The sequence below is a fragment of the Lasioglossum baleicum genome, chromosome 1 (genome assembly GCF_051020765.1).
Source record: "Lasioglossum baleicum chromosome 1, iyLasBale1, whole genome shotgun sequence".
Classification (NCBI taxonomy): Eukaryota; Metazoa; Arthropoda; class Insecta; order Hymenoptera; family Halictidae; genus Lasioglossum; species Lasioglossum baleicum.
The window spans coordinates 2,339,002-2,366,959 of record NC_134929.1 but is presented as its reverse complement, the minus strand read 5'-3'; the positions used below and the strand labels follow the sequence as shown (position 1 = coordinate 2,366,959).

Sequence of the window (27,958 nt, the reverse complement as noted above, 5' to 3'; positions counted from 1 at the left end):
GCGGCAATAACCTAAAACCTACGAAATGTCAGTCGTTGTTGCGTCTCCATCGCGCACGCGCAACGTGTCACATATTACTCTGGTCATCAGAGAGGGGGTACTTTGTATTCCCCTCGAGTGACGGTTCGGTCACCAGGGGCTGTCGACTCCTATATGAAAAAGTGGCAACGAATTTAGTTGCTTCGATGATTTTAGGTGTGGTGGCAGCACAGTAGTGCCCCGGCGGTGGGGATACAAACTGTACCCCCACTCCACCCCACTCTTTGCCGCACATTGCCGCGCTCAGCCGCGCTTTTTAACTGTCGTCAACTGTCAACTGTCATATGTGATACTTTGCATTTGATTATTTGATACCGATCTAGTGTATTCATTATTGTGTGTTACTGTGAGATATTCAGTGATATTCAGTGCTAAATACTGTTTGGCATCGACTGATCGACATCGCTGGATTCATCAATAATTATGAAAACTTTATTTTATTTTTATTAAATACTGAAAGAAAATATAAGTTTGCTGATATATGTGTAGTGGAATAAATAATTTAATAATATTTTATTAATTCACACACACACACACACACACACACACGCACGCACGCACGTACACACACACATACTACTTAATATAGCAAAATATAAAATTTCTTTCAGTATATCTAGTTATCTAGTTGCACTTCAGTGCACTGCAGTGAAAATTAAAAATTTGTTCGCCTTTGTGTTCTCTTCTCTGTTTTTAGGTCAATCTGGTACCCGTCATCAACATCCATACAGTTACGTGATTGGAAGCGATAAGTGTAGCAATAGTTTTAGTGTGCAATAGACTTGAAAGTGTGATCGTAGTGACTACTAGTGACCGTAGTGACAGTGTATATACATAGTGTTCATTCATTTGTGAAAGTTGCAAGATGCATGTATGTGTAGTGCCTGGTTGTAAATCTGGGTCGAAGGTTCCTGGACATTTTTTCCCTAAAGACGCAGTTCGAGCACTGCAATGGAAGGAAGCTGTAAATTCTTCAAGACTGGATGGGCTATCGGATCAGGAATTTAAAAAATGTTATGTTTGCGCATTACATTTTACAGAAGACGATGTTATTCCGACATTAGTCAGGCGCAAATTAAAACATAATGCAGTGCCCAGTTTGCTTTTGCCAAGAAGGGACCATGTGCATAATGTGGAGAATACTGCAAAGGAGTTGGATACACATTTAGAAGAAGAAATGTGTGTTGATTTCCCAGAAGATGATGCTACATTAAATCTTCAAGAAGAGGTATGTATATTAAGGTAATAGATGGCATGGAATGACCCAATATTAACAATAAAAGTGTATGCTAATGATGTTTTTCAGGATAAAGCAGCCGAAGCAGAGATTAGTATACCTAAGCGAAGAAGGAAAAACGTACATAGGAAAATACTATCTGCTATGACTCTGTTGTGTGAGAACTCAAAAATTACTGTGGAATGAGAGGAGAGAACACGAGGAAAGAGAAGTACGAACACGTGCTCATTTTCGATGTGATGGAAGATTTAATGATAGATAGATTTCGATAGATTTCGATGCTAAGCGGTAGACTCGTGTCGCAAGACTGACTGCTCGACAGGGCACGCCCGAAAACAAAGACCTAAGTGTGTATGTGCGAATAGCTGAAACAGAGAGTGATTAGAGTGTGTGTATACAAAGTGCTAAATGTAAACGTGTAAATAGTAGTCGTAGCCCTGTCGAGAACGTTCGAAAATATACCGGGTGATTGAAATTAATGATATGTAACAGGAGTGTTTGATTTTGCCGCAAGAGACTCCAAACGCCAAACAATTTTATAACGTTGCCAAAACTTGGAAGATGCAGCAATACAATAATCAGAGGAAATTAAAAAGCTTCAAAATGCGGCTTGCATTGGCCAACAAATTCATAAAGGACAACAGCTTAAAGAGATTCGACAAATTAAATCCAGCACAGAAATTATTTGTACAAATGCAGTTGTGTAATGTGGATAAGAAGGCAAAGGTAATATCATTATATAAATATGTGGATATAATTTGTTAAACATACGAGTAATCAGTTTTCTCTTTTTAATACAGTATAAATCAAATGTTGATCAATCAATTGTGCATATCGTAAGTTACTTGGCAAGAATTTAATTAGGCATGGGTTTCATAAAGGTTTTTTTTTAATTTTGCAATAATTCGCGTGCCTGTTTCCTTTTTATTCAAATTTGCCTGTCAATCTTTCTGCACGTATTCTTTTCAATATTATGCTTCAATATTCTTTCAATATAAGCACTTGCTAATTAACGTGAATGTTTTCCTTGTGAATGTTTCTATATTTTATTATTTTCATTACTTAAATGCATGTATTCTATTTCTACTATTTTTACTATTCTCTGTATAGGGTAGAAGATTCTCTACATCTGAGAAGATTTTGGCCTTGACCATTATGAAGTCGGGAAAATGTTACCGACTTCTGAGTGAGCTGGTTCACATTACCCAGTCGAAGTACTTTAAACGAATTAATCAGGAAAGTGTCGCTAGATACAGGCATAAATCCTGTGATTATGGCTCATTTAAGAAAAGCGACATCAGAAATGAAAGATGATCGTAATAAATGTTGCCTCTTAATGTGGGCCAAATATCACTAAAACCACACCTTACCTATGATGGGATATATGATAAAATCATAGGATTTGAAGATTGGGAGCAACGAAGGACAAACAAGTTTGCTGATCATGCACTTGTTTTTATGTTGCGAGGACTTTTCACTGCTTGGAAAGTCCCAATAGCTTACTTCTTTTGTGAACATCAGACAACATCAGAACAACTGATGAGATGCATTCGAGCTGTGACCCGTGCAGTCAGTGAAACAGGCTTGCAAATTGTTGCAACTATTTGCGATCAGGGATCATCAAATTGTGAAGCAATAAATCAACTTTTATTGCAAACAGCCCGTAAACGTTCTGCAAATGGAGAGCCTGACAGTGAGTAATATATTGTAATATGTATTGTAATTTGTTGTGATATCTAAACGTTTCTAATTAATATATTATATATTACATGAAGAACAATTGATATAGACGGAGATGAAATAATCCCTCTGTACGATCCTCCACATCTGATAAAAGGCATCAGGAATAATTCATTAACTAAGGACTTGTGTGTGGAGACAAATGTTGGCAAAGATGCCTCAAATAGGGAAATTGCATCTCGGCATCCTATAATGTTGGCATATGAAATTGACACCAACACGAATGTGTTCAACCGCCAACTACAAAGGATCACAGAAGAGCACGTAGTCCCCAATAAAATTAAAAAAATGAGTGTAAAATTTGCTACACAAGTGTTTAGTAAACATATGTCTAGCAGAGAGTATATGAGAGTGCTCACGCCCGGGTTTTGGCCGTGCCCATATAGTGCTGCCCCCTAGTCTAGTACTTATTGTTAGCCTGGATCAGCTCGTACATCATCTTTAGCATGGACAAGATCCTACATCATCTTTAGCTTGGATCAGATCCTACATCATCTTTAGCCTGGATCAGATCCTACATCATCTTTAGCCTGGATCAGATCCTACATCATCTTTAGCCTAGATCAGATCCTACATCATCTTTAGCCTAGATCAGATCCTACATCATCTTTAGACTGGATCAGATCCTACATCATCATTGGCCAGGATTATGACATACAATTTATATTGTTTTATATAAAATATGTAACTAATATATAAATCTCTAATAATATAAATTATATTCATAGAAGTATTTTAATTTTTCCCGAGCTTTTGTTGCAAACTCTAGTTGTAAAAAATAAAAAAGCCGGAAGATTTCGAAGAAACACAGATTTTATATCGAAGCTTAAAAGCGACCATCTTGGAAATTAATTTAATGTGATGAAGTACTTACTGTCATCAATACTGTCTCCAACGTATAAAACGTATTTTTTAAATTTTAAGTATAGATAGACCCACATTAAAAAGTTGTAAAACGCAACTTTTAGTATTTTTTCTATAATTCTGATCAATTGCAATTTTTTAATAAACTTCTTTTCACATCCTGCAGTAAACTAATTGCTCTAGTTTCCAAAAAAAGTTCAAATCGTATAGTATATTAAAATAGTGGTAAATCTACGCTACAGACAGGGATTGGAACGGTTATGAAAATAACTGTTTAAACTGTTATTTTTCGGTTCTGATTGAAATAGTTATTAAGAACCGAAATGATGTTATGTTATAACACTTATAACTGTTACGAGAATATCGGTACTGGCTGGCAGTACTGGCTTATATCGGTTACGGTTACGATTTTGGAGAATCGATATTATGTATTTCGGTTCAGGATTTCGGTTCCGGATTTCGGTTCTCTGTCATTCTGTATTCTATATTGTGTTCGACCTAATATTTATTATTTAAACAATTTATAAATAAATAAATTTTTATAATTTGTTTCTATAGTAATTATTTGAATTGTTATTTCAATAATAATTTATTGTTAAAATAATTGTTTAAATAAATAAATTTTTATAATTTGTTTTTATATTAATTATTTGAATTGTTATTTCTCCTTAATAATTTATTGTTAAAATAATTGTTTAAATAAATAAATTTTTATAATTTGTTTCCATATTCATTATTTGAATTGTTATTTCAATAATTTATTGTTAAAATAAATAGATTTTTATAATCTATGCAAATTTGTTATTTGTTTTTATTTATTTAAACAATTATTTTCACAATAAATTATTAGAATAATATAATTCACAAATAGAAAAATATATAAATTTATTTATTTAAACCAGTGAGATGAGCAACCCCCGCGGACTGCAGTGGGCCAAAAGTGAAAACATAAGAATACGCGCGGGCCGCAACCGGCAACGGACGCAATTGTTGGAAGTAACAATTGAAAATCGGCGACGAAGGCCGCCTCGCCGCGCCACTGGTGGTTCATGTCGGGCGAAGTTATTTTGTTTTCTGGTTCGAAAAAAACGTCGACGTTACAAACTTGAAAGGGTGGTTTCTCAAGATAAAAGTCTGCTCTATCGCGTGGTATAGTTCGATTTTCCGCTGGACCCTAATTTTTTGAGATAAATTGAAAAATATCCTCAAAAATTGGTGCAAAAGTAGTGTCTCTTCGTCTTTAATCATTGTTTAAACATGTTTAAACAATCATAATGTATTAATATTGGATATCACTGTATTCGGGAAAGTCTACAGAATCTTTTGCTGTAAAGAACAATTCAATATCTTTTATAATAACCACAATATTTGTTTAAAGTTGAAAAATATGTTTTTTTTTCAAAGCCATGTTTTTCAAAAACTGTGCGTATAGGAGAAAAATTAAGGACAGATTCGGAATCAGCGCAAAAAACTCTATAACAAAGACCCAACAGTATATTGAAAACAAATTTGGTGTTGGACAGTGTAATCGGTTCTCCAGAACCGTTAGGCCTGTTGCACAGTCGAGCGCAATTTTCCGGTCTCAAATACGTTCTAAAATTCTAAAAAAAATGTTACATATTTTGGATCCTAAGACGCATTTTATAGAATTTTTTCAGATTTTTTGGTTGCAAACTGTGGTCGTAAACAATGAAAAACCCCCCAAAAATCGGAAAAATGCAGATTTCTAGAAAATATGAAAACATGCTTTTTACTGTTTGGTTCCTTGATAAAGTACTACAGCAGGCAGTGTCGTCAATTTTTTTCAGATTTTTTTATTGTGGGACATCATTGTCAAACTTTTCTCGACGTTTCTGCTGTGAGGAGGAAAGTTATACTTATTGATTTTACCGCGGGTGTATATTAAGTAATTTTTAACGTTATTACATTTTACTTTATTATTACATGTTATTATACATTACAAAACGCAATTGTTTGACCTAAGAAATGCGATTTAATAGAAAGAAGAATTGTGTTCTGTGCGCAATATATGTACATACTGTGACTCGCAAAAATTTTCGGACGCTCTAAAAATGATAACTTTTTTAATATTGTACTATACGATTTGAACTTTTTGGGAAGCTAGAACAATTAGTATAGTACAGGATGTGAAAATAATTTTTTCAAAAATAGCAACTGATCGGAATTGTAGAAAAAATGAGAGACACTTGGGGAAACTAAAACACCTGGCAGAAGACTGTGAGGGGGTAGAAAGAATTAACATAGGTATAGAAAAGATAGTACAGGAGAAAAGAGTGGGAGAAATTGTAGAATGGGTTAGGAGTATAGAGAAAAAAAGGAAAGAATTATAATCCAAGTCCAATTTCTGGGCCACGAGGCTGAAATAAATAAATAAATACGTATTTACTTACTTACTAAAAATTGCATTTTACAACATCTTTATATGGGCCGACATTGAAAATTTAAAAAATACGTTTTGTAAATCTGTGTCAATTAAACATATTCTGAAAATTTCGTCAAAATCGGTCGACGTTGCAATGAGCTACAAACGTTTTAATATAAAATAATAATTCTTAAAAAATATTCTGTTATTTTACACCGATATACCCGACCCGACCCGTATCATGTTACAATGTTTCTCTCCACTCCGCGGCGACCGAAACCCTCGAGCTTCACTTCCCTTTTCTCCGTTCGTCATCATAGAATAGTGTTTCCTGAAAATTGAATGTCTCTGGCCAGACTCGAGTTTTCGACATTTATAGCAAGCTTGCTATAATCGTATCTTATTTGTCAAAATTTAGTTTTCCATTTAAAATATTTTGTTGTTAAAACTCATTAATAGTTTTAAATAGTACTTGAACAATATTAAAAATGATACTGAAATATTGGAATATTACAATTTGGAATGAAGGGTCTAGGCGGACGAGGTAGTCCTCCGAATAATTTAAACAGCCGTTGCGCCATTCAATTTTCGGTCAATTTTTCCCATTTACTTGCATTAATTTAATCATATAATTGCATTTAATTGAAATTGATAATTGAGATTTTTTCCCGATTTTTTGGTTCAAAATGTTAATTACACAAACTGAAAAACACGCAAAAATTCGACAAATGCAGATTTATTAGAGAAACTGAAAAATAGCATTGATCATATTTTTAGACTAGCAACATACCAGAACTTTTTTTACGACAGCGCGTAAACGACAAAGAGGGACTTTTCAATGACTCCAAGAAAAATGGAAAACTTAATGACTCCGAGAAAAATAGAGAACTTAATGACGCTGAGGAAAATGAAAAATTTAATAACTCCAAGAAAAATGGAAACTTCAATGACTCTATGAAAAAACTTGACGGCACTGAGGAAAATGAAAAATTTAATAACTCCAAGAAAAATGGAAAACTTAATGACTTTGAAAAAAATAAAGAACTTACTGACTCTGAGGAAAATGGAAAATTTAATAACTCCCAGTTAACAAGCAGTCTTCAATGCCTCTTAAAAATGCAATTAATCATGTAGGGATTGATCAGGTGTTTCTCGCTATATTAAAAAATATTTACAAATCCTTTGACAAATTCTGCTTTGTGGCGTCAGGATACTGCTTTCGACATTCCATCACAGTTTGTATAGTATACATATATTATTTCTCCTCTTTGTTTCTAGATAAAATTTTATTATGATCCTCCATTAGTTTAACGCCCCGTTCAGCGGTATCATTGACCACCTTCAGTCCATGTTTCAGTCAGACTACTTATTATTCATAATAACTTCTTTTTCCGATATTAGAACTATTTTTACCACGTTTTTATTAGCTCGCTTTCTTGTTCTTTTGTAGATTGGAGCGTATTAATGAATTTATTTATATATAATATCTCTGTCAGTTATGTATACATATATGAAAAAACTCTTCAAACAAAATTTTTAGTATATATATAAGGAGGTGGATATAGTATCAAAGAAAAAAAATTTTTTCAAAGTCATTATTTAAAGTTTTCAAGGTCACGGATGTTTTTTCTATCAACAACTGTTTATGCTATATATGGATTCTTAAAGAGAAAAAAGACAAATTCAACGATATATCATAACGTCTATTTATGTCATGATTTAAAAAATTCTCATTTTCCATTAAAAACTCATTTTCCCATGATCCAAACGGCCCCAAAATTTTTCCAGACCATTTTCTCAACATTTGTCACAATTCTGGTTTACGGGACCAAAAAAATTTCATGGTCGAAAAATAAGGTCCACCCTAATGTTGCATATACGTAAATTACGAGAAGCAGTAAAGAGTGCTTAACGTCGAAGAAGGAAATCCGGGTAACTAAAACTTAATATGTACTACATTCCACGTTATTAGAATAATTGTAGTTTAATTATGATATATTTTAAAATTGATATAATTATATCAACATTTTTTATTTACACCTAAAAACGCCACTGTCTCGGAAGGAAATGGACATTCGAGAGAAGCAATGAAATTAGAGCATCATTGCGAAAAAAGATGAGTTTGCAATAACCTCAATATACATTTTATGAAATTCTATTATAATTATAGTTATGACTGTATTTTTTAATAAATAAACTTGTGTATGCTAGTATAAAATCAATTTATATATATTATACAATTTATTTTATTATTTGTTTGACAACTAATAAATCTACAAATTGATTTATAAACTAAAAAATACTTCCTGCATTTTCGTATTCTCCAATCAGTCCAAATAAATACCATCGACCTGTTCTCGATCATATACCAATTTTTATTAATGCAATTATGACAGTAACAAAACGTTTCTATTTAAAATGAATACATATTTTGAACATAGTTTTTACATTTTTAATTTTTTGGAAGGTTAAAAAATGTAATTAAAAAAGTAATGAAAAATAAAAATTAAAAAAAAATCCCCGCTGCACGGGGACTCGAATGCTAGCTCCAGATTGCGATTCATACGCTCGACGGCTCGACAGCCGAATTTCAGTTTCGCTTCCGCCGTAAAGCAATACAACATGGCAACATGGCAAGTGCTAAAAATAGATTGTGGCTGGCATAAGCGCACAAGCAGCGCACACGGATATAGTAAAGATACGCTGGTGAGTGTAGCGCGCGGGCGCGTTGCTAACACGATACAGTGTCTTCTGTGGTGGCCTCTGGTGGCCTCCTGTTTCTCACTCCAGTCAGAATATATCCTAGAGGGCGTAAGAGAAATATTCGAGCGACACAGATGTCGTCAGATGTGCTAACAGTAAAGTGGGTTCTGTTTCTTGCTAAAGATGATGTAGGTTCTGTTCCAGGCTAAAGATGATGTAGGAGCTGTTCCAGGCTAAACATGATGTGGAGACAAAAGCGGCACGGCCAAAACCCGGGCGTGAGCACTCTCATATACTCTCTGTGTCTAGCTACATAGAATTTTTTACAAATATCCAAGGTATACATTATTAATGCTCATATTTGAATGTATTATATCAATCTTGCATTTCGTTAAATTAACAAACAGTTGTATTTTCTAGGTTCATATCATATTGAGACACGCGTTGGGCCAAAAGAAGAAGGAAAAGCAACTGCAAGAGTACGTAATTTCTTCAACGATTTAATGGACTCTGTGAATGGACATTCCATTCGGCCAGAAACACCCTTACGAGCGGCCATAACAAAGAATAGCCCCCATCATAAATTTTGGGAAGAGGCACTAAACGAACTACGTAACATGCAATACGTAGATTCGAATACACATAAACCTACCAGACTCGTACCATCCTTACAAAATTGGATCTATACTATCTCTGGCTTTCAAAGATTATGGAAGCGTCTGTCTACTGCAGGCTTCAGAAATTTGAAGCCAAGATATGTAAATCAAGATCCACTGGAAAACTTGTTCGCCAAAGTTCGCAGCACTGGTGGAGAGAATGATAATCCCACATGCGACCAGTTTATTGCCATATCGAAAGTATTGTTAATTAACAATCTTACGTCAAGAAGAACAATAGGCAATAACTGTGAGGATGTATACGATGGTACGATGCTATTCACATTGGAGCAATTCCTTGAGGATGCAGATAACCAACAGGTTTATCCTCCTGTAGAGGATAGCTTTGACGACGTGTCTGTGCCGGAGGAAGAAATAATCATCCCAAAAGAAGGAAGAGCCACGATGACAAATCATATGGCAGATTATACAGGGTGTCCCAAAATTCGTGAAAATCCCGAAAGGGGGTGGTCCCTGAGACCATTCTAAGAGACATTTTCCTTTGCACCAATGTCAACTGCGGCTTTGTTTAGAAGTTATTAACGAAAAACACGGACCAATCAGAGCGCGTCCTGGCCCGCCGCGCCGCGCCGCGCCGGCAAGCGAGTGTCGGTGGTACGCCGTGACATCGCAACGAACAAGAGTTTCTCGATAATGTGAATCCTCTCCGATTTCGATGAGCTTTGGATACGTTGTCCAGACCATGATTCTGAACAACATTTCTCTTTAGACTTTTTGGCGATCGGCTTTAGTTTACGAGATAATCGTAAAAAAAGAGAAGAAGCAGAAACTGATTGAATTAAAAACTCACGTATTCAGCCGTAAATCCATTTGCTGCTTCGAAATGTGTGTCACTGGGTCACTCGGTGACGAACTGCACAGATGTCTTCAGGTACACGGCAGTACCGAAAGCCAAGGGACGTACGGCCAGGTCGACGAACTGCACAGCCGGTGGTAGAAGGCCTAAGGGATGCGCGGTCAAGTCGACGATCCAGAATTTAACTTTCACTTTCGAATCGATAAATAATTCGTATGTTTATTTTACACAGATGCCTTGAAATTTTTCCACACTCACAATCACTGTTCACATTTGTCAACACATAGTTATGCACTACCCAACCAGCACAGATACAGCTCAAAGATAGCAGAAAGATGTCTGCCGCTAGACATTCAAATGTCTGAAAGATGTCTGCGAATGTCTCCGGAAAGTCTCTACAAGGGCTCCGGAAGGTCGTTTGTTACAAAGTTGCCTGTCTTAAAGTGGTCTTGAGAATGACTGTTAGTCGTGTTTCAGGCATTGTAGAGACATGTTCCACGACTCTGTCGGGCATCTTTTAGGCGACTTTCAGAAGTCTCTTGAGCTTGTTAGAGAGACGTATTTATGCGAAAAGGGAGTGGGAGGGAAAAATCAATTTACGATAATAGTTTAAAGTAAACGAACAAATAGTTTATTATAATAATATATGTACTATTTATAAAATAAAAATATATATAAAATAATATATATAAAACATTAAAATTAATATATTAAATTCTAATATATGTATATTAGAAATAAAGTATTAAAATTAAAATACAATATCACGCACTTAAAACATTAAAATTAATATACTTAAATTAAAATATAAAAATTGAAATGAAATATACAGTTGAAACATCAGAATCAGTATACAGGGTGGTCCACGCAACTTGCACACCAATAAATAACTTCCAAAGTATGCGTAAAATAAAATACTACATTCAGAATAAAATATCACGCACTTAAAACATTAGAATTAATATATTAGAAATAAAGTATTAAAATTAAAATACAATATCACGCACTTAAAACATTAAAATTAATACACTTAAATTAAAATATAAAAATTGAATAAAATATACAGTTGAAACATCAGAATCAGTATACAGGGTGGTCCACGCAACTTGCACACCTATAATAACTTCCAAAGTATGCGTTGCACGAAAAAGTTTTGTATACAGAAGTTGCATGGTCTTAAGGGGTACATTATGTAGTGTATTATTTTTTTACAGGTGGACGCGTAAGGCTGCGTTTATAGTTCCTGACTCGCGTGCTTTTCGTCTCGCGTGCTTTTGGTCTCGCGAGACAGCGGGTCAGAAATTTCGAGCGGGGTCGACGGGCCCACTGTGCCCCCCGCTGTGCGTGGCACAAAAAAAGGTCTCCGAAGATATCCTACCGCCTTAAGGGGGTAGTCTACCCTCGATTTGTAACTAGAAAATTACTAGAATCTTACTAGATTTTGGGTCGAAAATATGGGTTTCGTACTAAACGTTGTTTGACCTTATTAGAACAAATTGTGGGCTGTGTGAGGGCTCATTCGAAAGAGGAAGGTTAGACGCAGCGCGCTTTTCTCACGAGGTTAACGAGATTATGTTAATAATTAATAATATGAGGGCCCAAAGTAGAGAAAAAATCTAGGAAAAAAATCCGCAGATTTCAATGCATTTTCTGTCTCTAAAAGACTTTTTTGGCTTATGAGATGAGAAAAGCGCGCTGCGTTGAACCTTCCTCTTTCGAATGAGCCCTCACACAGCTCAAAATATGCTCGTATAAGGTCAAACAACGTTTAGTTCCGATCAGTTTTAGTTTTCCGAATCAGCTATAGCAGACCGCCATGCCAGCACGTCAGTCATAATGATACCTAGACTTTCCTGGCAAAGTTGTAGCTGTTGTGCCCCCCGTATTGTGCACTTCTGCTGCCTAAAATAAAAAATTGTTATGTAGCATATCACATTCTGTTAATTTAATGAAAATGAAAGATAAACGTCAGCTATTTTAAGTGTATTTATTAAACAAGTCATTGGTCTCTTCGGCCTCCTTTGCTTTTCTTCTAGCCTTCGTGTAGCCGTCTAGAAGCATTATATAATTATTATTTTAATTATACATGTATGGTGTGTAACTACTTTAACTTACCAAAGGTACTGTTTTTGAAGATCTTTACAGAAAAGTGCTCCCACGAAGGTTGAGGCAGTTCACATTGTTGGATTGCGTTGCTCAATTTTGATTTGTGTACCGGTGGCCAATAACATTTGTCGCCTTCCAGCCAACTATTTGGCACCGCTTCTACCGTTCCGTCCGCCAAAAATTGGACAACGGTCCATGTATTTGTAGGCATCTCCATTTGTGTGTATATATTCTAAGAATTGAAAAGTATGGTAAAATTTAGAGACTAATTTAAACATATATGTAATTACGACGTAAATATATTTAATTAAAGAATATATTTAGAAAAATAGCAAATAGAATGAAGGAATGGAAATATGACCAATTTTTGTTCATTTTTTGACTTCACACTTATTTACACATTAGCGCGGTAGACTCGTTTCCAGGATTGCAATCAATTGCAATCCCGCACCCTTGCAATCCTGGAAAAAGCAGTCTACCCCCTTACAATACCGAAAGTAAATACTTTCTTTGACTTTCTTGCCAACCCAATAGTAAACTTCGAATATAGCGGAAGGGCATCAGCAAAAAACACTAACGGTAACAAATAACAGCAATGGAAGTACTTACTTTTGTAAATATACACTCGTCGGATAAATTATCACTATTACAATACACTAATACAATTAGACACTTCTCTAAACCGACCAGGAGGTGTCGACCAGTGTCGACCATGTGCGCCGGACCAAAAATAGTAACTTCAACAGCGCCACTCGGGGTGAACTACGAAGACAGAGAAGCAGATATGTTTCTCGCAGGAAAGACACTGACAGAGAATATATGAAACAGCTTGATTTTTTCGATCACGCGGGTAAGCCGCATTTCGCGAAGAAGCAAAATTTTTTTATGCTCTTTGTGTTGAAATATTCTCTGTATTATTGCGGATTAGCATGCAGAGCTCTTTTTTCGAAAAAGTGCACAGAAAAAAGTTCTTCCTTAGAAGCTGTATCCCCCTACTCCACCCCACTCTTTACCGGCGGCGTAGGAAAAACAACGTCTCCGGAAAATGTCTCTCAGTCGCCAAAAAGATATCCTTTATGGAGACGTTGCATTTACGACTGAAATGAGACAGCTGAAAGACGTTCACCCTCTGCTGTGAAAACAACGTCTCCATAAAGATATCTTTTTGGCGACTAAAAGACGTATCTTTGGGACATAGACGTTCAGACGGGACGACGACATGAAACAGATGTCTATGAGACGATGTGTGCTGGTTGGGTCTGCTTCCCCAAACTTGTGGCCCGTAGCACGTTCTGGCATAGGCGGGATACCTCAAAAATACAAAGAAAATCAGTAATGTACAATATATGTATGTGCGTTGAATGGCATAATTAGATATACGTACCACGCGAAAAATTAGAGGTCTTCCTCTTCCCCGGTTGCCGCAGCTTCCTTCTCCTCCTTCCCTGGATAGCACATTATATTTTTCCTCCGTTCTGTAAATTAGATTTTCAATTACACAGTGAGTAAATGTGAGTATTTAATCTTCTTCGCTTATTTCTCATCTCAACGAATTTTCTAATTTCTGGTGCTACAATTACAAAAGGTCTTCTGATGTTTTTCATCAACTAATATATCTAACTGATTCAAATATTGCAATGATATTAATAAAAAATCGATTAAAGTTGAACGACAAACAAAAGAATGTACTACCAGAAATTGCTTTCAGTAGACGTTCAGACGGGACGACGACATGAAACAGACATCTATGAGACGATGTGTGCTGGTTGGGTAATAATAATTGCCATATCCCTTGTACTGCTGCACAAATCACAACAATCAGGTAATGCAATCACTAGACTGCGGATTTCATGCATTTGTAGCAAACATGAGTAGGTGCATTTTAATACAGTAGAGAGATTAAAATAATTTCAAAACACCAATGTATTATTTTCAAATTCTTAAAATGATCACAGTAAGAATCAAATATCTGTCTGGCTCCTGTCCCTTGTAATAGCGGCAGCCAACATTCATTTTGCATAAAGATTCGCAGTCTAGTGATTAGTTTAAATATCACAGTCAAAAAAACAGCTAATACATAGCAACCGTTAGCTTTGAATTTACAAGTCTTTGGAGATGTTCTCTCTACCGCGGCTCGAACGACACTGATTTTCCGCAAGATTTTTCTAAAGAATTTAGGAAGGGCATTTAGAGTGTCGAAATTCGAAATGCACGCTGTAGCACGAGAACGACGGGACGGTTGGACGAAAAACAGGATACGAGAAGGACCGCTTTAAGACTTATGGCAATCACATGTTTAGGTTTTCCTGTAGATTGGTACGCAGAGTCGATGGGTAACCGTTCGAAAACGTCGTCTGTCCTTCTTTTAGAAAGTTTCTTAAGGAAGGTATAGGACAATAGGGATGCTACGCTGACCTGACATTTTTACCCCTTGCTGGGTAAAAAGACGGATGACGTTTTCGAACAGTTACCCATCGACTCTACGTACCAACCTGCAGGAAAAACTAAACATGTGTTTGCCACAAAGCTTACAGCGGTCCTTCTCGCATTCTGTTTTTCGTCTAACCGTCCCGTCGTTCTCGTGCTACAGCGTGCATTTCGAATTTCGACACTCTAAATGCCCTTCCTAAATTCTTTAGAAAAATCTTGCGGAAAATCAGTGTCGTTCGAGCCGCGGTAGAGAGAACATCTCCAAAGACTTGTAAATTCAAAGCTAACGGTTGCTATTAGCTGTGTTTTTGATAGTGATATTTAAACTAATCACTAGACTGCGAATCTTTATGCAAAATGAATGTTGGCTGCCGCTATTACAAGGGACAGGGGAGCCAGACAGATATTTGATTCTTACTGTGATCATTTTAAGAAGTTGAAAATAATACTATGGTGCTTTGAAATTATTTTAATCTCTCTACTGTATTAAAATGCACCTACTCATATTTGCTACAAATGCATGAAATCCGCAGTCTAGTGATTGCATTACCTGATTGTTGTGATTTGTGCAGCAGTACAAGGGATATGGCAATTATTATTAGTGCATAACTATGTGTTGACAAATGTGAACAGTGATTGTGAGTGTGGAAAAATTTCAAGGCATCTGTGTAAAATAAACATACGAATTATTTATCGATTCGAAAGTGAAAGTTAAATTCTGGATCGTCGACTTGACCGCGCATCCCTTAGGCCTTCTACCACCGGCTGTGCAGCTCGTCGACCTGGCCGTACGTCCCTTGGCTTTCGGTACTGCCGTGTACCTGAAGACATCTGTGCAGTTCGTCACCGAGTGACCCAGTGACACACATTTCGACGCAGCAAATGGATTTACGGCTGAATACGTGAGTTTTTAATTCAATCAGTTTCTGCTTCTTCTCTTTTTTTACGATTATCTCGTAAACTAAAGCCGATTGCCAAAAAGTCTAAAGAGAAATGTTGTTCAGAATCATGGTCTTGACAACGTATCCAAAGCGCATCGAAATCGGAGAGGGTTCACATTATCGAGAAACTCTTGTTGGTTGCGATGTCGCGGCGTACCACCGACACTCGCTTGCCGGCGCGGCGTGGCGCGCCGGGCCAGGGCGCGCTCTGATTGGTCCGTGTTTTTCGTTAATAACTCCTAAACAAAGCCGCAGTTGACATTGGTGCAAAGGAAAATGTCTCTTAGAATGGTCTCAGGAACCACCCCCTTTCGGGATTTTCACGAATTTTGGGACACCCTGTATAAGCCGGAAAGCCTTATCCTTGGATGAAGTGAAAAACTGTTTTAATTGCAAAACCAGTTTCTTCAGACCCCGTATTGCTGCAGATAAGGAGTCCAACTTCGACAAAATTATTTTAAAAGTTGAGCTTGCTTTGCATTTGTATGTGCCCACGATTTGCTTCAAGAGGAGACTCAGCGTACAAGTGCAAGAAAGGATTAAGGCAGAATTAGGAATGTCTTGGGCTTTATGCACAGACCACATTGAAAGCTTAAATGACTTTCTAATCCCAGAAATTGAAATATTTTACATAAACTGTTGCGAGGTAAAACTGAACAACACTAACTGGACAGTAAATACTATCTATTGATAGTATAAAACAACAATATTTATTATATAATATATAACTTGTGATTTGTATATATAAACAGCAATTATAACAGTTTGGTATACTGCGCGGGAATACTTCTAAACACGTTCTTACAACCAGCGTGCGTTCTAACGTCTGAGCACGAACCAACCTCGGCTTGGCTCGGTAACGCTCGGGTTGCCTCGGCATCCCTCTCATACACACACATACAGAGATTACTTCTTTGCATAAACAAATTCTGCAATCGCGTAAACGCCATTTTATCTGGGAAAGAAACAACATTGCCTCTGGACAATAATATATTCAGACGAGCATTGTTGAATTACAAGAAACGTTTGCATACACCTAAATCGAAACTACAACGCAAATAAGGATTGAAGAAGACTTCAAGAATGTACGAAGTATGATGTATTTTTACGATGTATTTTTGATGTATTTTTGATGGATTTTTGTAAAGTTTGAATGTACATTACGCGATGTATTTAGAATAAGTATTTTATAAAATATTATAAATACGTATATTGTATTGTATTATTATATGTATATTTATTATTATAATTTTTTTATGTATATTTATTATTATAATTTTTATGTATATTTATATTATTATTATTGTAAAATTTACTATGTATATGTTTACTATGTATATGTACTATGTATGTGTTTCATGAATAAATATGTTTTATTACAAATTAATTTTTCTAACAAATTCATAACCATTCATATTCAATAGCTAGCGATGAATACATGAATACGATTACACGTACACAAGAGGTTGACTATGTGTGAGTCAGGTGTGTGTGATCACCACACACATATACGTTGTAAGTACTGTGCTGCCACCACACCTAAAATCATCGGTAGCAACTAAATTCGTTGCCAGTTTTTAACATAGGAGTCGACACTCCCTGCTTTCTGGCGACACTGCCTGCGATAGCCACGAACGATGCCAGGGTACCACGTGATGAAAGGAACTGGGCATTCCTCGCGACGGGAACGTTTCTCACGGGAGAGTAAACCACTCGATCTTTTTAGGGCAAAATAACAGCCCAGGGCGCGCTCTGATTGGTCCGTGTTTTTCGTTAATAACTCCTAAACAAAGCCGCAGTTGACTTTGGTGCAAAGGAAAATGTCTCTTAGAATGGTCTCAGGAACCACCCCCTTTCGGGATTTTCACTTGTTTTGGGACACCCTGTATAGATAAAAAGCGGTAGACGGTTGGAAAAAAACTGTTTACCCCAACAGGATTCGAACCTCGGTCTACCGCTTGGTAGTCCAACTCTTTAGCCGATTGGCCCACCGACGATCTTATAAAACCATCGAAAATTTTGGTATATGTATCGCAAAGAATGACTCTCGTATAGCTTCTGGGCGATAGGCATACGCACGCAAAAACTGCAGCGACACCAACGCCGCCTATGTTCCGGGGGCGCAACATAGTGGTTGAAATATTTCCATTACAGCTTACACCCTCTGACCGGTACCGGTCCGCGGACCGGGGGTTGGGGACCACTGCCTTAAACGATGCCCACGGGGTACCGGGGTACCTGGGGTGTAAGCTGTAATGGAAATATTTCAACCACTATGTTGCGCCCCCGGAACACAGGCGGCGTTGGTGTCGCTGCAGTTTTTGCGTGCGTATGCTTATCGCCCAGAATCTATACAAGAGCAGAGAGTATATGAGAGTGCTCACGCCCGGGGATTGGCCGTGCCGCTTTTGTCTCCACATCATGTTTAGCCTGGAACAGCTCCTACATCACTGATATATATACTATGGATACGAGATACCGTGAAACAAATTGAAGAGGTTTTCAGTGGCTTTACATGCCAGCGCTGCGTAGTTTCTGACCGGTGTACTACATCCCCCCGTACTCCTCTTCACCCCCGCGGAGCTCTACACTTTGCCACTCTTCAGGTGGCGTTGTTCGCAATGTAGTAGCGCGTTAGGGAGAGAACTGGAGAGAACGACCATTTTCAACCATTTTGGTTTATAGCGTGGTTTGGAGCAAGCGTTTGGAGCAAGCGTGTATTTATGTACTGTTTGTCGTGCATATTTGATATTTAGTGAACTTTCGGAGTTACCAGGTATGTTAACATCATTTAAATTGAATATTAGAAATAAAAGTATGATAAATAGCGAGGAAACTATTATGGCCAGCTTAGTAGCTGTATGTGAATCTGATCATGCTATGTTTTATTGTAGTTAGGTACCATGGGTAAATGCTTAGTTTGCGGAAAGTTAAGCAACAATAAAACAAAAACGTCATTACACGGGTATGTAAAGATAACCTAAGCTCTTTCCAATTTAGTAGTCAAATTAATTTTTTACTCATTTATTTTATTACTCAATTCTTTTTGTTTACTGTTTTTTTAATTCTCATATGATTTTGCATAGCTTTCCTCGAGATGAAGCATTGTGTAAACAGTGGGTCAAAGAAATAGGTCGGGAAGGATGGATGCCTACAAACAGTAGTTACATCTGTTCTGATCATTTTCCTGAAGACAGCATCGCGATATACTATAATAGAAAACGTTTAAAGCCTGGAAGTGTGCCCACGATTTTACCGAAAAAGTCAACATGTGAACCACAGAGGAATATCTTAAGGGAAAGTAATGGTAGAGGTAAGACACTTTGTCTTTGTTAATAAAGGGTTGCAAAGTATGTAATATATACTTGTTTCTTTTCAGATAATAATGGTGTTCTGGCAACAATAGAAGAAGTCCCAGAACCGATGATTGTTGTAGAATGCAATAATCCACCTATAACCAGCGATCATTCACCTATAACCAGCAACCAGACATGTAAGTTGAAATAAGTTTCAAATATACAGAGTATCCCATTTTAATCTATAAATGAAATTGGCTCTTCCAATTTTTCTTATTCATAAAGCAAAAACTTACTTTAACATATTAAAAGTGGCATATAATGTTACTATTTGTGGATTAAAATTTGTCTACAGTACTGAACAATATTTCCCATTGCAGTTAATAAAGATTTCTCTTCACCATGCACATCAAAAACTGCAGATGTAAGGGAGGAGTGTCAACACATAGCACTGCATGATCATCGTTACTGCAATACACCACGAAGTACGATGAAGAAATTAGGTGATATGCGAAAAAGATTGCAGTCCACGATACAGGAGAAAAGATTACTGAAGCAACAGGTCACACGACTGAAAAAAAGGTACACTCTTTACAAGATGTGCTACAAGGACTAAAGGAAAATAGACTTCTGCCTGATAGTGCATATTGTAGGGAGATGCCATCTCTGAGCGGCGAGAATTCCGTTGAATGTCACGACGTTAGTAACTGTAACGACGCGACGATTCGATATCTGTTATTATGTTTATCGATTTCGTTATTCATATTTGTAATATGCGATTTCTTTGTCATTCCGGTTCGACGTACAAAAACGAAAAGACGTGTTTGATCTCAGACGGAGATTCAGACGGGATAATTTAATTAGTTGTATTTGTTATAATTCAAATTACGTATTAAAACATTTCGAGTTTACGAACGTATACTCGCAATATATTGCTCGGTATTATATTGCAAGGTATTGCGTAAAGCCACTGAAAACCTCTTCAATTTGTTTCAACCGCTGTACGGCTGGCTTATGGGTGTAGATCCGGCTCGAGCGAGAGTGTGGTGGCACACTCACACACCGCTAGACACTGTATACGTACACGAGATTGCAAGGGTCCGGCTCCAGACGGTATCCGTCTCGCTAATGCACATTTGGAGCCCCTACGTAGTTACAATCGCTAGATAAAAGATCAATCTAGGGAGCGAGCTAATAAAAGTGGCCTACTTTTGCTTTTTCGAGGCGTAATTTGCATTATTCGGCAGCATGTAGCGGAGCCGCGAGAAGCATTGGGCGGCGCGATAGTGCTGCCACTGTCAAGAGACACACATTTTCTTAAATATCGAGAGAACTGGGATCCTTATAGAAACGGTGATAATCTCGCGCCCTGTCGGGGACACATACAATGTCGATGCAACGTTTATTATGTTAAAACAAACGTATTTAAACCGACCGTTCGTCTAGAGCCGAAGCACCGACGTCGGTGGCCGAAGCATACACTCAGAAGGGACGGTTCTCTGAAACTACAACTCCGGCATTTTTCCGCTACGAGCGCTGAAGTCTGGTTCTTGTCATTCGGTCACCAAGCAATTCAATCACTGTATCGATAAACCGGGGGTTGAGAAGTGTTGCCGGTAAGTCAGACTTCATACGCAAACGTGAAGTCACTATACGGCTGACGATGATGCTGCGTTGGTGTGCTCGAGTGAGAGTGTGTAGCACAGCTCACCGCTCGGGAAGCGTGTACGTGTGCCTAGGCGGATTGCAAGGGTTCAGTTCCAGACGTTATTCGTCTCGCTAATGCACATTTGAGACCCCTACGTAGTCACAATCGCTAGATAAAAGATCAATCTAGGGCGCGAGCTAATAAAAGTGGCCTACTTTTGCGTTTTCGAGGCGTAATTTACATTATTCGGCAGCATGATGTCTGCTCGGGAGGCTCTGTAAGCAGGCGTGAAAGCCGGACCGCGCGGCGCACTCACACACTCACCGCTCGGGCAGCGTGTACGTGTGCCTAGGCGGATTCATGCAAGGTTTCGGGATGCTTCAAACCATTTCCCGTCCTCCGCTGCATTCTGCACTAGAGATAGCATAGAGCACTATGGCCGTCACGGAGAGCGAGACGCGCGGGAGGCGCAGTCCTCGAAAATGTGTTGAACGGTGCCGGGGTTGCCGACCACTGTTTCAAACAGTTTCTCGTGCTCCGTTGCATCCTCCGCCGTATCCCTTCTGCCGCATTATAAATTATTATTCTTATTTTCTATATGTTATAAAAATTGAAACAATTATTTTATCAAAAAATTCGTAGGTTGGAACGGAAGTTCGTAGCATTTATACAAATATATACTTCTAACGCGCGCAGGGGAAGAGCAGGGGAATGCAAAGGGTAGTGTGATTAATTAAAATGTACCCATCCTATATAATTTATTTATTTTTATTAATAATTAAAATACAAGAGAGAGAGCGAGAGAGAGTGGGAGAGGGAAGGAAACGGGATCACCTTGTAACCCGTAAGGGAACAAGAATAAACATACATACATAAATACATATATTTTATGATTTATTGATTAAAATAAAAACAATACGGCGGCACTTGGTCGCCGTGGGCCTGGCCGCCGCTCTGGCCGCCTCCACGGCCGCCTCCACGGCCGCCTCCACGGCCGCCTCCTCGGCCGCCTCGTCGGCCATACGGGTGTCCGCCGGTAGCTGCCCCGCGTTCACTTCTAAGCGTCCGGTAATACTCCCTCCTTGCCTTCTTATAATGAATATCCATTAAATATGTCTGCAACATATAAAAAAATTAATGATAATATTGTAAAAGTAACATAGAAGACCTAGTTGGGACCAGGGATTGAAAACTGTTATCATATCGGTTCTGGTTCTCGAAACAGTTATGAAAAACCGAAACGATGTTGTAAACTGTTACGAGAATGTCGGTTGTGGCTCATATACATGTATTGGTTATGGTAACGGTTCTGGAGAACCGATATTATTTCAGTTCTATAATTATTATTTTCCGCTTCTGCATTTCGGTTCCTCCGATTTCTGGTCTGTATTCTGTATTCTGTATTGTGTTCGTCCTTATACATTCATTATTCAAGTATTTCTTCATTGTTATTAACACTTTAAACAATTTTTTAATGAATAATTTTTTATTACCTGTCGTCTCTACATGCATCATTCACATTATCATCTCAATAATAATTCATTGGTGAAACAATTGTTTAAAGAAATCAATTTTCATATTGTACAGAAATCTGTTTCTATATTTATTGTTTGCATTATCATTTCCGTAATAATGTTTCAACAATAAATTGTGGATAACAACAACATATGAATCACATATTAATAACAACATATGTGATTTCGGTGATAGCGCATAAGAAGTTGCACCTCGCCGATGTTGCTCAGAATGCTGAGTTTTCCAACATACAGTAAAGACGCGATTCTTGTCAAACAGCCTGTAGTCTGCACGGACAACATATCGATATTATTTTTTTATGAACGCGCCGAGAGTTTAAAAGAAAGCCGAACGTACAGAGGGACAGCATGTTGGTGGAGTGTGGGTAGGCATCTGACAACTTTTACCAACTCTTTACTGTATTTGAAATTCGGCAAGGTGCAACCTTTTATGCACAATTATCATCATTTCTGTTACTCACCCAAAGCGGGTCTCCTTCCGGGACGCCGCGGGGGGCGGGCGCAGGCAGTGCAGGTCTTTGTGACGGTCCTGCCACGAATGTTGAGGCGGGTGGCGGAACTGCCCTGTAACTTGATTGGGCCGGGGCTGCGACTGTGGCCGCGACCGGAGCCGCTGCCGTGGCCGCGACCGGGGCCGCTGCCGTGGCCACCGCGGCTTCTGCTGCCGCTCGCCGGGCCGCGAGCTCACGGGATTTCTTCTCCTTTCTAATTTGCTTCTGTAGCTTTTTCTGCAACGCATAACAAACAAAATTAATGATAATGAAAATAACATAGCAGGCCTAGTTGGGACCAGGGAATGAAAACTGTTGTCATATCGGTTCTGGTTTTCGAAACAGTTATAAAGAACCGAAACGATTTTGTAACTGTTACGAAAATATCGGTTCTGGCTTGCATATATCGGTTACGATAACGGTTCTGGAGAACCGATATTACTTCGGTGCTATAATTGTTATTTTTCGCTTCTGCATTTCGGTTACCCCGGTTTCGCTTCTGTATTCTGTATTGTGTTCGGCCTTATACATTCATTATTGAAGTAGTTCTTTATTGTTATTCATAATATAAACAATTTGAAATGAATAAATTTTTAAAATTTTGTGGAAAATTTAATGGAAAATTTAATGGAAATGATAATGCAAACAATGAAGAAAGAAACTAATTTCTATACAATATGAAACTTGATTTCTTTAAACAATTGTTTCAACAATAAATTGTTATTGACAACACAGATAATAAAAATTTATTCATTTAAAAATTGTTTAAATTATGAACAACAATAAAGAACTACTTGAATAATGAATATATAAGGACGAACACAATACAGAATACAGACCCGAAACCGGGGGAACCGAAATGCAGAAGTGGAAAATAATAATTACAGAACCGAAATAATATCGGTTCTCCAGAACCGTTACCGTAACCGATACAGATATGTAAGCCAGAATTGATATTCTCGTAACAGTTCGTAACATCATTGCGGTTCTACGTAACTGTTCCGAGTACCGGAACCGATGTATGTACAACAGTTTGAAACAGTTACTTTCAGAACCTTTTCAGTCCCGGGTTGCAACATACATATGTGATTTCGGTGATAGCGCATAAGAGGTTGCACCTCGCCGATGTTGCTCAGAATGCTGAGTTTTCCAACATACAGTAAAGACGCGATTCTTGTCAAACAGCCTGTAGTCTGCACGGACAACATATCGATATTATTTTTTTATGACCGCGCCGAGAATTTAAAAGAAAATCGAACGTACAGAGGGACAGCATACGCGGTCGTCGACAAATATCGGGAGTTTACTGTATTAACATTTCATTGAAATTCGGCGAGGTGCAACGTGCTTTTATGCAAAATTATCATAATTTCTGTTACTCACCAGAAGCGTGTCTGCTGCCGAGGCGGGCGGTGGTCCCTGGGGTGGGCCTGAGCCTGCTGCGACGGGTGGCGTACCCCCCATAACTGTCACCGCGGTCGTCGCTACTTGTACGCCCCCTTGCCGGGACGCGAGCTCGCGGGCCTCCCGGTCTCGAGTCGCCAATCGCAGCGAATATTGACGGACCTCGTCTTGTCTTTCTACAAGACGGGCCGCGGATTCGCGGGCTTCGCTCAAGGCGGCCTCCATTGCCGCCCTTGCACGGCGCGACCCTTCCACGTCCTCCTGCGCTGTCGGCGATAGCGGTGGGCTCACAATGTTCAACTTCGCAAAGTTTTCCATCTAAAGTGTGAAATAAAACAAATTAATAAAAAAAATTAATACACGCACAATGAATATCCAAAATATCTGACTAGCAACACAACAGGAATGAAGAAATAATAAAAAATAAACAAAAACTATAGGCCAGATATTCTGGATTGGAAGGAAGAGGTTTGATACTACTTACTTTGCTGACGGTCAAGATCAGAATGACGATCTGACGATGCAGCCACTGCTACGTTTCTCCGTCCCTCATGGTCAGTGGTGAGATTTGCACAGATTTGCAGTGGTGGGAGGTACGGTGTATGGTGGGGGAACTCTTACCGGCGCGGCGGGAAAATATCGGAATTTCAAGTACCTGCACTCTTATCGTTTTGTCGCGGAGTGTAAGGATTCTTTCATCTTTAACTGCCTGTCGTTTTTTCCCGCATCAACCGGTTTCTATGACACTTTCACAGTGTATATAATTGACACAGATCTACAAAACGTATTTTTTTAAATTTCAATATAGGCCTGCATAAAAAAGTTGTAAAATTCAACTTTTAGTATTTTCTTTACAATGCCGACCAAATGCAATTTTTGAAAAAATTTATTTTGATATCGTGTAGTAAACTAATTGCTCTAGCTTCCCAAAGAAGTTCAAATCGCACACAGAGTCCAATATTAGAAAAAAATTATGGTGTTTATAATATTAGTGGGAGTCACTGTTCATCAGTGCGGCACACGGTGGGTAAAAGTGACTTACCTTGCTTCAAAAAGGAATAACTTTCGATAGAAATGAGGTAGAGCGATGAATTTTTTTTTAAATTAAAGCTGAAACTTTGCAGAATATGGGAAAAATAGGGAGATTACGGTACGAACGGTTTTTAACCTTGTGAAAGTTTAACGAACTTTCTCAAGGTTAAAAACCGTTCGCACCGTAATATCCCTATTTTTCCCATATTCTGCAAAGTTTCAGCTTTAATTTAAAAAAAAATTCATCGCTCTACCTCATTTCTATCGAAAGTTATTCCTTTTTGAAGCAAGGCAAGTCACTTTTACCCACCGTGCGGCAGGCTCAAGCTCTCGAGCGGACCCGAGATCTCGAGTGACCTCGTGGTACATGTGGAGGCAGAGGGGAAAGGGGTTTGTGTGGGTCGAGTTCAGTCGAGTTATGTCGAGTGGTGTCGTTGTTTTCTAGTTTTCGGATGTATAGGGATGCGTTCGCACGTGAACGCTTTCCCGTGTTATTCGTAGATTTGAACAGCGCGATATTCGACGCGTATATGCAACGAGTGTTGAATATTGTTGACGCGATTGTGTGTGGTTTGTGTGATTGAAGTTGAGCGATTGTGTGTGATTTGTGTGATTGAAGTTGGGCGAGAGTAGTGTACAGTGTGAGAGAGAGAGAGAGAGAGAGACAATGAATTCTGCAAATTCAACGGAAACTGAGGGACGAACGGCGGCGTGGCGTAAATTGAAGAACAGCACAACGTCAAGGAAACTTCGCCTGTCGACGAAAAGACTTAGCAGGAGAAGACAGCATTTACGATTTAAGTAAGTGTATAATCGATACACACATTTATAATAATGTATAATAATTCCGCGCGTGGTATTGGATAGACCACAATTTTCCTCAAATTGTGCAAGTTTAATGAATTTTCTAAAGGTAGCAAAACATTTGTGCCATTATCTCTCTATTTTCCCCATTTTCTGCAATGTTTCAGCTTTAACGAAAAAAATCATCGCTCTATCTCATTTCGAAAGTTCTTGGATGTCGACACACAATAAAAATTTTTCCGAACGACTTTCTTCATGTCGTAAAAACTTTAGTCAAGGGATTACTGCAAAGGCCCGGTCTGTCCCGTTTTACTGGTAGTACGCCCTTTACCGTAATGGACTTTCGGTCATAAAACATCTGCGTGCCAAATGCTAACAGGCATCTACGGAAACATTCATCGCGGTCATTCTGCAGGTAGGAAGGAAATATTACTTTTCTTGCTACCTGAACATTGTTAGAGTTATTTTCGACGACAGTTTTGCAAAATGTATTGGCGTAAAACGTTACGGGTCATTCCATGCCACATCTATCACTTTTCGCAGGCACCATCGGCGATTTGGTTATTGAAAGTAAAAGTATATACAGTGCATATACAATTATATGTACCGTGAAAGTGTCATCGGAATCGGTTGATGCGGGAAAAAACGACAGGCATTGAAATGTTTGTAGCTCATTGCAACATTGACCGATTTTGATGAAATCTTCAGAATATGTTCAATTGGCACAGATCTACAAAACATATTTGTTAAATTTTCAATATAGGCCCACATAAACAAGTTGTAAAATGCAACTTTCAGTATTTTTTCTACAATTACGATCAGTTGCTATTTTTGAAAATAATTTTTTTCTCATCCTGCAGTAAACTAATTGCTCTAGCTTCCCAAAAAAGTTCAAATTGTATAGTGCAATATTAAAAAGGTTCTCGTCTTTTTTAGAGCGTCCGAATATTTTTCCGAGTAACTGTATGTGAAGAAACCAAATCTTTTCCATAATTTCTTTTGAAATGTTGGACGCTTGTGTCCATTTATCCTACATTTTCACTCGGGTACAACTGGTATGCCAGATGTTTTTTTATTACTATTGCAGTCACGCTCGAGGTCCGTCTTTTTTCTAAACACGGGCTCCTCGAAGGTTGTTCTCGCTCAATAGCGATTGACACCACCAGATGAGGACCGCCAGGGACATCACGGGCCGCGGGACAAAACCCCGTTTTCCTAAGCCAAACTAGCAATCTTTTTATCTATTTCTAAAATTGTTTAAACGAGCTTTACTTGCTATTATTATAAGCCAAAACAGATATTTTTCAGCAAAATCAAACAGTTTTACGACAACCGGCAAACAAGCGGCCCCGATGAAATTTTGAAAAGAATATTTTTAAAGTAATTTCTTTCTATCATTCAATCAATGGCAAGTTTTGCAAAATGTATTGGCAATTGCGCGTAAAAGGTTACATCACATCGATTTTGATGAAATACAGTGCTGTATAAAAGACGATAGCTTTTCTAATAATGTACTATATGATTTGAACTGTTTTTGGAAGCTAGATCAATTAGTTTACTTCAGGATGAGAAAAAAATTGTTTTCAAATATAGAAACTGATCGGAATTGTAGGAAAAATATTAAAAGTTGCATTTTACAACTTCTTTATGTGGGCCTATATTGAAAATTTAACAAATACGTTTTGTAGATCTGCGTCAATTGAACATATTCTGAAAATTTCGTCAAAATTGGTCGACGTTGCAATGAGCTACACTCCGGGACGAAAATATAGCACAATTTGGAATTATTGTAATTTCTGTTTATTACACATTGCGGAGCTGCTTATACACCC

At 38.1% G+C, this 27,958-nt stretch overlaps 4 protein-coding genes across 6 annotated transcripts; 3 read left to right on the top strand and 1 right to left on the bottom strand.

Moving 5' to 3' along the window:
- Positions 1-904: 904 nt before the first annotated feature.
- LOC143212183 (uncharacterized) lies at positions 905-1,478 on the top strand. The gene is made up of 2 exons (XM_076430664.1): positions 905-1,267; positions 1,346-1,478. The coding sequence occupies exons 1-2, from the start codon at positions 905-907 to the stop codon at positions 1,460-1,462; spliced, it is 480 nt and encodes a 159-aa protein (XP_076286779.1). The 3' UTR covers positions 1,463-1,478.
- Positions 1,479-1,817: 339 nt separating this feature from the next.
- On the top strand, positions 1,818-4,372 carry LOC143212189 (uncharacterized). Of its 2 annotated transcripts, none has more exons than XR_013009649.1 (3): positions 1,818-2,002; positions 2,387-2,969; positions 3,052-4,372. XR_013009649.1 is itself a non-coding variant. In XM_076430677.1 (3 exons), exons 1-3 carry the CDS (start codon positions 1,838-1,840, stop codon positions 2,588-2,590), a joined length of 405 nt encoding a protein of 134 aa, XP_076286792.1. In that variant the 5' UTR covers positions 1,818-1,837; the 3' UTR covers positions 2,591-4,372. The 2 variants fall into 2 exon arrangements, 1 of the variants encoding a protein (XP_076286792.1); XM_076430677.1 differs by adding an exon at positions 2,077-2,112 and having other exon boundaries at positions 2,387-4,372.
- Positions 4,373-12,237: 7,865 nt separating this feature from the next.
- LOC143209128 (uncharacterized) lies at positions 12,238-13,274 on the bottom strand. Its single transcript, XM_076424429.1, has 3 exons — positions 13,155-13,274; positions 12,555-12,777; positions 12,238-12,490 (listed from the first exon to the last, which is right to left on the bottom strand). The coding sequence occupies exons 1-3, from the start codon at positions 13,257-13,259 to the stop codon at positions 12,417-12,419; spliced, it is 402 nt and encodes a 133-aa protein (XP_076280544.1). The 5' UTR covers positions 13,260-13,274; the 3' UTR covers positions 12,238-12,416.
- A 5,023-nt stretch (positions 13,275-18,297) lies between these two features.
- Positions 18,298-23,402, top strand: LOC143211637 (THAP domain-containing protein 5-like). 2 transcript variants are annotated; one of them, XM_076429470.1, is made up of 5 exons: positions 18,298-18,692; positions 18,811-18,881; positions 19,003-19,229; positions 19,296-19,409; positions 19,593-23,402. In XM_076429470.1, exons 2-5 carry the CDS (start codon positions 18,820-18,822, stop codon positions 19,826-19,828), a joined length of 639 nt encoding a protein of 212 aa, XP_076285585.1. In that variant the 5' UTR covers positions 18,298-18,692; positions 18,811-18,819; the 3' UTR covers positions 19,829-23,402. The 2 variants fall into 2 exon arrangements, with proteins under 2 accessions (XP_076285585.1, XP_076285594.1); XM_076429479.1 differs by having other exon boundaries at positions 18,298-18,881.
- Positions 23,403-27,958: the final 4,556 nt, after the last annotated feature.

Excerpts from the sequence above, each read along its gene's own strand:
- LOC143211637 (XM_076429470.1), top strand. The coding sequence starts at position 18,820 with ATGGGTAAATGCTTAGTTTGCGGAAAGTTAAGCAACAATAAAACAAAA. Across the intron at positions 18,882-19,002 it reads ACAAAAACGTCATTACACGG|CTTTCCTCGAGATGAAGCAT; the intron begins GTATGTAAAGAT and ends GATTTTGCATAG. Across the intron at positions 19,410-19,592 it reads TATAACCAGCAACCAGACAT|TTAATAAAGATTTCTCTTCA; the intron begins GTAAGTTGAAAT and ends TTCCCATTGCAG.
- LOC143209128 (XM_076424429.1), bottom strand. The coding sequence starts at position 13,259 with ATGGTCGACACTGGTCGACACCTCCTGGTCGGTTTAGAGAAGTGTCTA. Across the intron at positions 12,778-13,154 it reads ACGAGTGTATATTTACAAAA|AATATATACACACAAATGGA; the intron begins GTAAGTACTTCC and ends TTCAATTCTTAG. Across the intron at positions 12,491-12,554 it reads CTTCAAAAACAGTACCTTTG|ACGGCTACACGAAGGCTAGA; the intron begins GTAAGTTAAAGT and ends TAATGCTTCTAG.
- LOC143212189 (XM_076430677.1), top strand. The coding sequence starts at position 1,838 with ATGCAGCAATACAATAATCAGAGGAAATTAAAAAGCTTCAAAATGCGG. Across the intron at positions 2,003-2,076 it reads ATGTGGATAAGAAGGCAAAG|TATAAATCAAATGTTGATCA; the intron begins GTAATATCATTA and ends TTTTTAATACAG. Across the intron at positions 2,113-2,386 it reads ATCAATCAATTGTGCATATC|GGTAGAAGATTCTCTACATC; the intron begins GTAAGTTACTTG and ends TTCTCTGTATAG.
- LOC143212183 (XM_076430664.1), top strand. The coding sequence starts at position 905 with ATGCATGTATGTGTAGTGCCTGGTTGTAAATCTGGGTCGAAGGTTCCT. Across the intron at positions 1,268-1,345 it reads CATTAAATCTTCAAGAAGAG|GATAAAGCAGCCGAAGCAGA; the intron begins GTATGTATATTA and ends GATGTTTTTCAG.